Source organism: Sphaeramia orbicularis, chromosome 4 (genome assembly GCF_902148855.1).
Source record: "Sphaeramia orbicularis chromosome 4, fSphaOr1.1, whole genome shotgun sequence".
Taxonomy (NCBI): domain Eukaryota; kingdom Metazoa; phylum Chordata; class Actinopteri; order Kurtiformes; family Apogonidae; genus Sphaeramia; species Sphaeramia orbicularis.
In genome coordinates this window covers 47,495,263-47,507,670 of record NC_043960.1, presented here as the reverse complement: position 1 = coordinate 47,507,670, position 12,408 = coordinate 47,495,263, and the positions used below count along the sequence as shown (strand labels likewise).

General features: G+C 38.0%; 1 protein-coding gene across 1 annotated transcript in view; it reads right to left on the bottom strand.

Annotated features, from left to right (window-relative positions):
- Positions 1 to 12,408, bottom strand: part of xpr1a (xenotropic and polytropic retrovirus receptor 1a) — a 129,662-nt gene that overhangs the window by 32,934 nt on the left and 84,320 nt on the right. Inside the window, exons 3-6 of the mRNA XM_030132278.1 lie at positions 7,926 to 8,027; positions 1,669 to 1,889; positions 1,411 to 1,560; positions 1,250 to 1,333 (exon numbers count right to left, since the gene is read on the bottom strand). Of these exons, the coding sequence (XP_029988138.1) occupies positions 1,250 to 1,333; positions 1,411 to 1,560; positions 1,669 to 1,889; positions 7,926 to 8,027 (557 nt within the window). The remainder of the gene's footprint in view (positions 1 to 1,249; positions 1,334 to 1,410; positions 1,561 to 1,668; positions 1,890 to 7,925; positions 8,028 to 12,408) is intronic.

The following is a 12,408-nucleotide window of genomic DNA, read 5'->3' as shown; positions in this document are numbered from 1 at the left end:
AAGGAAAACTACTTTATAGCAGCTACAAGTACAGCCTCGACAAAAAGCAGACACAAGATACTGAAGATTAAATATATTATCAAAATTAAACCACAAAAATCATCACTGTACTAAGAGCTTTAATAATACAATTTGTCCAGCATCGGTTAAAACTGAACAAAGCATTAAAAGTCACGTCTAATATTTAGTATGAAACATGTCCACAGGGTAAATGGAGATGATTCATTAGCCACAATTCATGTCAGACATGACATTAATTAATGCAGTAATAATGGTACATATAATACTGGGGGGTAAAGTGCCACCAGTACAGATTTTTTCTGAAATGTATCCTGCTTGCTCAGTGATGGAAAGGCACTTAGAAAATCAATGTTAAAGGCTAACATGGCTTCTCACTCTTCATTTCTTCCAGTCTTTCCCCATCTCTCCACTTCTCATGTTTACAAGCCTTTTGCCTTTTTTTTTGTAATTTATTTTCACTGCAGCATAAAGCCAAAATACTAGATGATGAAAGCTAAGATGACCCTTGTTTTAATAGTCAGTGAGCACATTTACATACATACTAATATTCCACTATTATTCTGAGTATGACAATATCCTGAATCTGAATTTGGTTTCATGTTAGCAGTACTTTACGTTTGGATATTTCAACAAGGGCCTTTTCCAAATGGACCATTTTTCAGCTCAACATGTGGGATGTGCTGATTCCATTTATTCCAGTTTTATGAGGATTCTTTGGACAGGCATAAAGTGCATTTGGAATATAGAACAGGGCCTAGCTCGGGTCAGCTGGTGTAGAAACAAAGTTAATTTCTGGTGGAGATGGAGGATCCACAGAAAAGCCTAGGTTTCTGGTTGAAAGGAGAAAACACACCTAATTTTAAACCTTATGAAAGAAGATATTAGCTGGTATTTGGATGTGTGCAAATATCCAACAGCTGACCTTTTCCAGAAGGTGTCTGAAGGAATGACAGGGTTCAGCAAAACACTGAAATAAAATACTTTATGATAGGGGTATGTGCAAGGGCGTTGCATTTAGAATGTTGGCTTTTTCAGAATTAGGGCAAAATCACAACATTTTGTACAGTCGCTGTGTCAAATCAAATGGACTGAAATGGGAAAATGACTAATAACACTGAAAGTCTAATGAATTAGGTAAGTTACAAGTAGATGTCATTTTGTGGTAAAGTGAGAAAAAACAAATGGGTCTCCTATCTATCACTATGTGGTATTCACTGCCATCTCTGACCTGAGCTGCCCCCAGTGGAGGAACTCTCAGCCTCTTCATTGCCCTCTGACGGTCTCCTCCCTCCAGCTCCGTGGTCACCAGGGTCTGAACACACAAACAACAGTTCAGCATGGTTAAATTTCGTCATGTATATTTGGTTTATAGTGTATGTGAGCTCATACCTCTGCCTCTGAGATGAGCTGTGTGATCTTCTTGCAGGTGTAGAAAGGCGCCACCTCCACATGAGCCACGCGCCAATCAGCCCCACGAGACGTATCCAGGATCTTGTCATGTTTCTTCAGGATCTTACGAAAACCAGTGAAGTTCAAATTCTGCAGAAAAAAAAACAAAACATCTACTGTATGACCATAATTACACAGCTGAAGACACTGTTAAAGACAAAAACATGAGTGCATGTTGTGGGGATGAACATGTAAAACCTGGTAGTTCTGGAGCAGGATGAGGCTGAGGTAGAACTCGCTGAAGGCTAACTTCAGGTCCTTAATGTTGCGGTGTTTGCACCGCTCCTCTTGCGACAGGTTGAACACTGTCTTGCGTTTTCGCAGACCAGGTGGAGCGTTGCTCTCACGCTGAGCATCAAGCGAGGACTGCAGCTCATTCTGAAGTGTCGCAAAACGTCTCTGGGCTTCAGCAAGCTTTTCTACAGAGGGCAGGAGAAGTGCATTGAAAGTTTATATATAGTTAATAAATAGCTGAAGGATTCTTCAAACCGCGTCACATTGATACATTTAGATAGTTTATATGGGAGTTCTGCACAGATTCTATTCTCTTTACTCACAGGTTTTTTTTTATGAGCAGTTATTTTGTGTAATTTAATTACGTCAATGTCTGAAGAGATATGTACTGAAACATTGTCCCTGTTGGAAAAGAGACTGTAATCTAAATAATCTGCCTTCTTTAACAAAGGTTTAAAGAAAATACAAATCCCATTATCTGAAAAGTTGGGACACCTTCTGAAATGAAATAAAATGTACATTTATTTAATTGACCACTGTACAAACAAAACACCTTCAAAGGTAGTTTAAATGAATTAACAAGTCACAGATTGTAATTTTTATTGTGTTTTAAAAAATATCCACACTTTTCTGGATTTTTCTGGTTTATCCATCACACTATTCCAATCAATACTTTTATGTAATTCTATGAACACACCAGTGATGTTGTACAGGGCAGTTTTCAACACCAAATAAATACAAAACGATGACAATCCTTTCATACACTTACTCTGTTACCTCCTCTTCCAGGAAGCAGAATAAACACCATAACATAGATCTAAATGTAGACAATTGTCTTTCTCTATGAAGTGCTGTCAACTCAGGAGCGCATTACCAACTGAAATTAACTATGGATATGAAATAAAGCAAACCAGAGCTGTAGTCATTTGTATCTCATTGCACTTCTGTATTTGTGGTTTTATGGATGATATTATAAGTTATGTATGTATATGTGTTCTGTTATCAGTTTTCATAGTCTGCATTAGAACTACAGCTCTAACAGTAAGTAACTGATGTTTTTATTCTGCTTAAGGCCTCCTATACACTGTGAGACTTCATCATTTTGTTTATTGCAGCCAAGCTGTGACAAACTACACATTGTGAGATACACTTGGCTATGACATGAATGCAGGCTGTGCAGTGATAACCCCAACTGAACCTCAGCCTGTGATACAAGTTAAAGTATAGGAATAAAACATTATACTACATCATCTATACTATGTGTAGCAACCGGGGCATCACTTTTTGCTTTGTTCCTATTGGTAGCCTAAATTTCAGGTTATCTTTGATCATAAGAATGCACTGATGGCTAGCTTTAAACCTCCCTACGTGTGTTATGTGATGTAGGGCTACTGTCCAAACCAAAAATACCCCTATGTTTTCTTATTTTTTTCTGGGAAAGCCCAAAGTCACCCCATGTATGAGTTTATAAGTTTGAATCATGGCTGCTACAACTTGACATCAGTGATCTTATACAGGACAGTTTTCTACACCATTACAGATATAGAAAGATGACAGTCCTTTCATTTGCTTCCCCTGTTCTCCTCTCTTCCAGGAAGCAGAGGAAGGAGACTATTAGGTTAAGCTGACATGTAAATGCTGTCAAATGAGAACCATTACGTGGGTCAGAGAAAGGTTAATATATCTAAAGAGGGAGGGGGGATCACAGCATTGCCTGTACAGTACCTGGCATTTCATTAACTTCCCTTGAACTCCTTCCTACAGAGATCACTTCTGAAAACTTTTACTAAATTAAAAAAAAAAAAATGTACAGAGCTGTTGGCAGAACCTGTGCACGACTTTAAAGAGCTACTATAGTGATTTAATTAGGCCTTTGGACAGCAGCAAACATCAGAGTAACACATGCTATGGCAGGTTTTTCAAATGAAACCCCATTTCATATGATCTTACAGGAGCACAACTGAGCTGATCTGCCTCACTGATACTGTGTTGAATGTAAGAGCTGACAGATGAGGAAGATTTCTTATCCCCTCTCATTAGCATTGATACTCTGCAGCTTTTAATGAAATAGTAAGAACATATATTGATGTGTACTTTGACACAACATTTATACAAGATAAACCTGTTTTCGTGCAACAGTGTGAATTTCTTGTTTTCCTTCTCCTGAGTGAAAACAATTAGTTGAAACTAACAGAAATGACATACAAAGTATTCTGTCATCATTTCCACCCTTTTAATGACATCATCTTGGTTCAACCTACTGTTCCTGTGCAATTCACTGGAGAATTAATATAAGCATATAATAGTGCAGTGTCATGAACCATGACACAGACCTCGGTGAGATGAAATTTGAATAGAAAGTATACAAATTTATTAGTGAAACATAACACAACTAAATTTGACAAAAACGAAATGAACATGCAGAAAATAACTTCAAGATCACATGCCCACTATTGACCAATAGCCATTTCCTGCAAAATAAATGCTATAAATGATAAATAGTAGAGGTCCTTGAGCCTTTTTTAGTTGACTTCAGAAGGAAAAATGTGGTGTTGAATAGTAGAATAGTCATCAAATCAGGTCTGTACTTTAGACTACCTTTTATTAGAAAAAAAGACAAACAACTGTGTCAAATAAATGTTGTGAAGTAGAATATTTTCCTCTGGAATGTAAAGAGTAAAATTATTCAGTAGGACAACAGAGATACTTTGGGAGCGGAATAAAGGGAAACAATTTCACACACCATCATATTTTTTGCATTTACTGTCAATTGGCAACCCAATAGACAAGACCAACACTGAACATTGTAATGACCCCTCAGCACTTTTTGACAATGAGAGCTGCCCTGCACATAACCCATAGCTATCTTTAACAAGGTGGAGCATGTAAACCAGTGTTCTCAGTGCATCTGCAGTTGAATGAGTGTGAACGATGGATGTGAAATGGTGTAATAGTGAAAAACGAATGTGGCTGAAGCCAACCAAAGTGTAAGCTGAGAGAAAAGAAAGGCTGATAAAGACAGGCAGGTTTTATGCACTTAGGTGACTGACCAGGTGTTTATAGGAGCCACACATCAGTACCTGTAAGACAGTCACATACACTAAGTATAATTAATCTATTATTAGACATATGCTACAGTGTGGACACGAAATTAACAGAATAGATAATAATATTTTGTCTGTCACTTATTTGTATGCTATTTAATTGTCAATTCTAATGTCAGTCATAGCCCTAATGGAGACCGTGCGTATTATTCACATTCCTGGAGTCTCATTGTGTCATCACTAGTGGCAGAAATCCAAGATAATATCACAGCTTTAAATAACTGCAGGATGGAGTGTCATATCTTCTAATACTGTGCATATATCACCAAGTAAGATGTTATTTTATATGGAGTTCTTGTGAAAAAAATCCCTGCAGTCAGTGCTGTCAGATGTACACTGTACACTGGAGACAGAACGCTGGTTTCCACCCACACTTCTCCATCACCTCACCTGCTGCACATGGACCCTGTTCCAAAAAAGTTTGTCATCAAAGCCTGAAACTAAAGCCAGTGACACTCACATAATAATTACACCCCACATCCTCATCATTTCTAATCATAAAGCTGGCCAGGTACTTCATATTTATCTATCAAACTTCTTTAATCAGAACATATTATTGGGTGGAGACAGTACTCATCTATTGCAATAATTTTGTTGAACTGTTCAGTATGATTGCTGTAAACATAAATACTAAAGTGACACTGGTGAGAAATAGTACATGATGGGTGGACATCTTCCTCTTTGCTTGCTGTGATGATTAACTATAAAAAAAAAAACTTATCAGTTATACGACCATGATGTGCTTTGCATTGATCTTTGTGGCTGAATCTGTGTGTGCAGATGGCAGGCTGTGTGACTGAGCTACATATTTTCAGGTGGACTTTCCAGTTGTGGATACACCATTTTGGACTTTTTTAGTTAGAGTATGGGTTCTACATGCTGTTTTATAAATGAGGCCCCTGGAGATGTAATAAGTGCACATATATTTGCTCTCCATAACAGCAGTCAGTAAACACTGGCAGTGTGACAGTCAGGGGAAATGAGGCTCCACATGGTCTTGTCTTTAACTGCAAAAAACAGCAATGGTGAGGTGGAGAGCTCATGGGTGACTCTCACATTTTGTTGGTGAAACACACACGCATGCACACACACTACTGTACCTTCCTCACAGAAATTCCACTGGTATCTAAATTCATAGTAATCCTCACACTAGTAAGGTTTGTCAGAACAATGCTCAGTTATTGTGCGAAAAAAGCAGGAGCTGTATGAAAGCCTGTCATGAGTACACTTTGATGAAATCTGAGGTGTGGGAGTGGTAACGCACTTCACCACATTGGACATGGCTGGGTAGTTGGTCTGTGTGGGGTTAATGAACCATGAACAGGCTGGGATTGGGGGAGAATTGTTGGTACCTGTTGTTCTTTCTCAGCCATCAGAAACATACAAAAACGAGAAATAATCTGTTAAAATTGCAATAACAGAACATTAATGGGAGTATTTCTACTCAATCTATATTCAAGCCATAGAGATGAGCGTTGTCCAACAGGATGGATTTTAGTGCAGTGCAGCAGAATGGCTTTGAGAGGTCAAGGACCCCTTTCAGAGTGAGGTACAAAGGGAAAGAGCCATGTGGAGGCAAGTGTCTTATGTAAAGTCAGCAAGCGATTTATCTCCACCTCTGTACTGCTCTCTCTCCAGCATCCTAACCAGCTTTTTCAACCCACTCCACACAGACACATGAAAACACACACACACACACACACACACATATATACTGTATATATTCAGTGAGTGGCACCAGATAAAGCTGCCTGCCAGACAACCCTTTGCAGTTTCTTGTTTCACCCTCCTGTGTACAGGGGATAAACAAGATGTATGAGAGCAGGAAGAAGACGCTGTTTTTTCTACACATTCACACATCTGCTAAGAACAAACAGCGATTATGATACTGATGAGCCTTGACTCTGATGTTTTCAATACTGACCACCAATCTATCTAATTTATTTGAAATCTAACTCCAGTTTGCACATATGCTGTTCAGGAAAGTCTACATACATTAAGACAATCTGCTGTAGGCTTGTGGTATACACGTTTTATGCTGTTGTTAGAGTATAAAAATGGGAAGGTTGAGTGTTTCCTGAATAAACTCCTGCTAACTAAGCCTGGAGTGATACTCAGCCCAACCTGTGTTTACGGTTGTAACCATCCATCTGCCAGTAATCCCATCATTATGAGCTGGGACACTCATTGCCAGTCAACCTTGGCCCTTGGTTGATCTACAGAGGCTGCAGTTTCACCAACAGCCTGTAGATGAAGCACTCTCTGTCTTCAAGGACACCTCCCATTGGCCCTGAGGCCAAGTTTAAGACCAGGAGCCAACCTTCTGGTACCAGAATACCACAATATATCATGGTTGCAATCCCATGTTACACAGCACACCCATACTCTGAGCCTCTGAAATATACACGGGGCTAAATACAACTTGACAGACACTGGCTGCTTCAGTCAAATAAAAAAGATCACACACAGTGTTATTGCTAAAATACCCGCTTAAACAAAGAGCACAGGGCCTCAAAATCTGCACTTTTATCTAAAAGAATTTGGTGACATATCTGTGACAGTCTTTGACATTTTCATTTGCTTTTTAGTTTTTTTTTGTTTGTTTGTTTTTTTAGTAATAGTAGGGTTTTTTTATTTCATTTTTTTATTTGGGTTCAGTCCTTTTTCAAGCATTTCAAGAATCTGAAAAAAGGTGAAAATTAATGACAATAAATGTGATTTACAAAACCATTTTTGACTGCTAGATTGAGTATTCTTCTTAGCATTCATGAATTATTATAACTGTTAGTATCAGTATTAACCACAATATAAGTACAACGCAAGAGTAAAAAAAAAAGTGTAGTAATGTTTATTTCGGAAACCAACATTACTAGACAGTCAATTCTTCTTATTAAAGAATACATTTCTATAAATTAATAGATTAATGAAAGTTCAGTCAGACCTTGTCTTCACCCAACAAATAAACATGACAATCCTTTCATATCCTTCCTCTGTTATAATCATGTAACAGAAATAGTTCCTTAATTAGAAACAGTTTTCCTTATTGGCCTCTGAATTCATACTGTATATTTTGCTTGATTTAATCCATAGATAAATCCCACTTAAGTGAATACATACCTGAATAGAATGTGTTGATTTTCAAGAGCTCCTTCTCACAGGTCTGGAAAAACCTCTCTTCAAATTTAGCGTAGTATCTCTTCACTGTGTCTTCATCTGTGACTGCACATTAAACAAACAGTAAAAATGATCAGCTGGTTGTCCATGTAGACAAGTGTTTACATATTTGAAACATATCTGCAAATGTAGAACCATGACCAACTAACATCATCATGTATATGGTGTACTGCGTTGAAGGATATTCACAGAGCTGTCGTTTACTATGGACATATTTAAGTCACCCTGATGTTACAATACAAATGTCAACTGGAGGAAATGGATCACTTTTTGCTGTTTACTTCTAAATCTGGTACCTCCGCATCTGGTTAATAATTTGAAACTTTGTGCTTTCCTTTAAGCTGTGTCTGCACATACAAACACAATCTACTTGTATGTACAGTTAGATCAGCTCCTTCCTTCTGTCTTTCTTCTTTATGAAGAGTGTCTGTGAAAACAATAAGGGCCTGATTTACTAAAGGTTTGTGCATGTAAAAACGTGCAAACTTGACTGCACACACAAAAACACATTGAAGCTTATCTACTAACAGGACGCACCAAGAGTTGTGTCTTTCAAATGGGCAAAACAGCTCACGCAACCCATTTAGCGTGTTTGCCTCGATGAATATGCAATATGAATGTTTCTGCCAGAATGTGCAAAAAATTATTGGGAGGAGTAGATGCAAATATTTATTTAGCATGTGGAATGTGATTTACCAAACCTGAAACTGATTGCGGTGGCTGATTTTGCATCTATATTTAGCATGCGAGGAGGCGATATGGGCACAACCAAACGCAAGGCGGAGAACAAATCTTTTCTGCTCACGTCAACATTTTTGGAATGATGGAAGAAAAAATAATTGACAAGCATGGCCCAACCAGCAATGCCATTTTAGAACTTCTCTATGAACTAGGGAATGATTTGGGGCCAGTCACAAGGAAGAGTCATGCAACACCTTCTCCATGATGACAACCAGTAGCACACGCAAAATCCTCATTTAAATAGGGTGATCTTCAAGACTTTGCACCTGTTGTCATTTGCGCAGACAATCTTACTTGATCACCCATGACACGCAAATCAATAGCACATGCATTTTTAGCAAGCAAATTTGCGCCTGATATTTGCGATCTTAGTGAATCAGGCCCTAAATCTTTTTCAGGTCTACCTAATTCAATCAGCATTAATGCCTCGTCTCTGGTAATCCTCTGCCTCATTCACAGCACTGAACGGTTAACCTGCTAAACCCTCACACTGTTTATGCCCAAAGACAAACTCAGCTTTACATTTCAGAAATGTACTTGTTTATGCACTAAACAAGATAACCTGTCAGTCTGAATCACACATGACTCAACAAAAACAACAACAAAGTAAAGTGACAATACACAATCAGGTCTAATATTTACCCACAGAGGACATTTTATCAACTATCACACTCGGTTTATGCCAAAGTGTAACAAACATCCTATTTTGATCTTTCAGAGCTGCAGTGTTCCCTGTGCTTAAATGCGACATGAATACCTTTATCACCTGCACAATAAAGTGGCTGTCTAGAAAGGAGAGGAGAGGTTTTTGCTTTATAAAGCTGTAACATCAGCTCCAATGGTGATATGGCCTCATAAACATTAGCTATTATATAAAGTGGGCCCTGGCAGCAACTGGTAGATGGAGAGGCATTCAGTTCAACACAGTAATAAAAAAGCGATGCCCCAGGCAGCAGTCTGTCAATATCACTGCCCTGTTCTCACTCTCACACACAAACACACACCTCCCACACCAACAGGGTGAGAGAATTTGTTGAAAAAATGTACAGCGCTTTTAAAGTCCAACAGTTTGACAAGGAAAATAAATGAAACACAGCCTTCACACCTGGTGAGATAATCAATTGGAAGTTAATGAAATCACATCCTGTAGGCCAAAGTACAGAAGAACCAATCCTACTCTACATGTAGCAGAACAGCAAAAAAATCTTTCACTTTATATGTTCAGATCCACAAAGGCAAGTTTTCTGAGGCAGTGCAAATTAAAAACCAAGACAGAATCATTATAGTAATAACAACAGTTGGAAGAGAGGTCAATATATGGCTTGGTTTGCTTCACGAGCTCCAATGTAGTTTCCAAAGAGAAACAAGCTCCATTACAATCTAGAACTAGAACTTTGGAATAATGAGTAACAGTGGAAAAAAAGGACAGAAGAGAGTCTAATGAACAGGTCAATATAAACAGACCTATAGGAGAATGAGAACAAGTTTAAGGGAATATTGTGACAAATCAAGTTTTCCTGTATGATTTCATATGAAACAAGTCTAGGAGCTACAGAGTGTACCCCATGGGACCTTATATCAGTACAACTACACAAAATGGTCAGTGTCAACTGTCTAGTGATTTTCTGATCATGTTGTTCATAGGCTTTACACATAGGCTTCAATTATTACAAAATAGCCATACCACAATTATTTGAAATAATCCTAATTATTTTGCATAATCATGACAATCATTTCCATTTCCACTAAAATAGTTGCGTGACACTAACAGAAATAACAAATTTCTCATCGTATCCAATTGAATTTTCAGTAACGTGACAGCCTTACCTGTGTATTGTCAATTGTCAATTACACTTGTGTCTGGATGATTTAAAGATAATTTTACAACTTGATAAAGTCTCCTGATATGATTTAGTTTAGTGAAAAATGGCGCAGTGAACTGCACATCTCACATGATTTATGTAATCAGTGCCAAACAGTGGGTTTTTCAACACATTGCACAAAAAAATTGTTAAAGGAGATGAAAAATTCAGGTCATGTTGAAGCTGCAGAGAGGAGACATTATTTGTGTGACAAAGTGCAACTTTCTTAACTTGCAAAATTATTTTTGAATTTACAAACATGTACATAATTGATGGAAAGATTCAAATGTCATAATAAAATTATTATCTCTCCATGACTACTGTACAGCTTCCTTTCTGGGGTAAAATGCCTTGTAAGTAGACTTCCTGTCTATTTACAAATATCAATACAGAAATAAAGCCAATTCAGATAACTGGAAAAAGCCTTTTGGAAATGATGTCACAACTATGCAAGGGCAACCCACAGCCACACCTCCAGGACTCACCTGGACCTACCAAAACCTTTTATTTTGTGTTGGCTCTGTGCAGAAAGAGGTGTGAGAAACAGCAGCATTTACATTTATTCCAACAGATACTGAAACCGACAGAGCTGGAAACCAGGAGTATGCAGATGTAAACATTCTGGGGACATGTTAGATGAACTTGCTCAAAAGGGGTAAAACATGTCACCTTTAAGGTACTGAAAAAGAAGTAAAAGAAATAAAAACAGATCTAGATACAGAAAAGGAAGCAGATGGCTTCCAATCTGCTTCACACTTCTGCTCAATGCATTTAATGGCAGTCACAAGTCTTTCAGCTCTGCAAAAGCCCAGCTACCTCAGCACCTATGAGCTGACAGGCTGACTGGCTGGCAGCTGAGGGAGGAAGGGAGGAAGGACAGAAGGACGGAAGGATGGATGGATGGATGGATGGATGGATGGATGGAGTCTGGACCCAGGGATGCACGCCTGAATTGCTGACTGATCAGCTGGCAAGCAGGTCAGTTTGACTGACTAAAGACCTGGTCCATGAGTCTGTTACAGAATGAGTAACGGTCCAACAAGCTACTGCACTTAGACCTGCAGGCGAGTAGCAAATGAAGCTGTGCTGTAATTCAAAGTAAAAGGTTACAAAGCTAATGAACATTTTGCATGAATGGATAGACATGTAGAGTAACAAGGGGGGCAAAATAAGTCAAGTGAACGATGGAACAATGACATTTTATATACATATTTCCTATACTGGTTTAAAATGCATTAAATATATTGAAGAAATTATTGTCTGGTAGGTTTCAAATACAAAAAAAAATGCATTTTGATTTTGTCACAAATCAAAGAGTGTGTGTTATTAACCATCCAGCTGAATTTTTATGATCTGAAAAATAATTGCATGAAATTCTGCTTCAACACCATGAAAGAATAATAAACAGTATTCTTTTTTATTTTTTCTCATTTCTGCAAGTTAGCAATCTGTATTACTAGTATAACTAGTTACAATATAGCTGGAGAGCTGCTGATGTTTAGGCGAGAGGGTCATAAAAGTATGACTCCAGTACAATGTTTAGCCATGATTTTTGGCCCATGCAAAAATCCTGAAAACACAAGAAATAGGCCAAGTCCACAATTCAGATGTACTTAGTTCCCAGTGTTTTTACAGCATCCATTTCCTAAAATGCACATTGCGCTTAGAAACAAATGTCTGACTTTCCATTGCATAGACCGTAATAATGGCTCCTAAAAGTTTTCTTACCATTTCACATCACAACGCAATTCCGTCTTTTCATTTGGAAAAGTAACAAAAAAACTGTAATGCCTACAAAGCAAATTTATAAGGTAAACATCAAT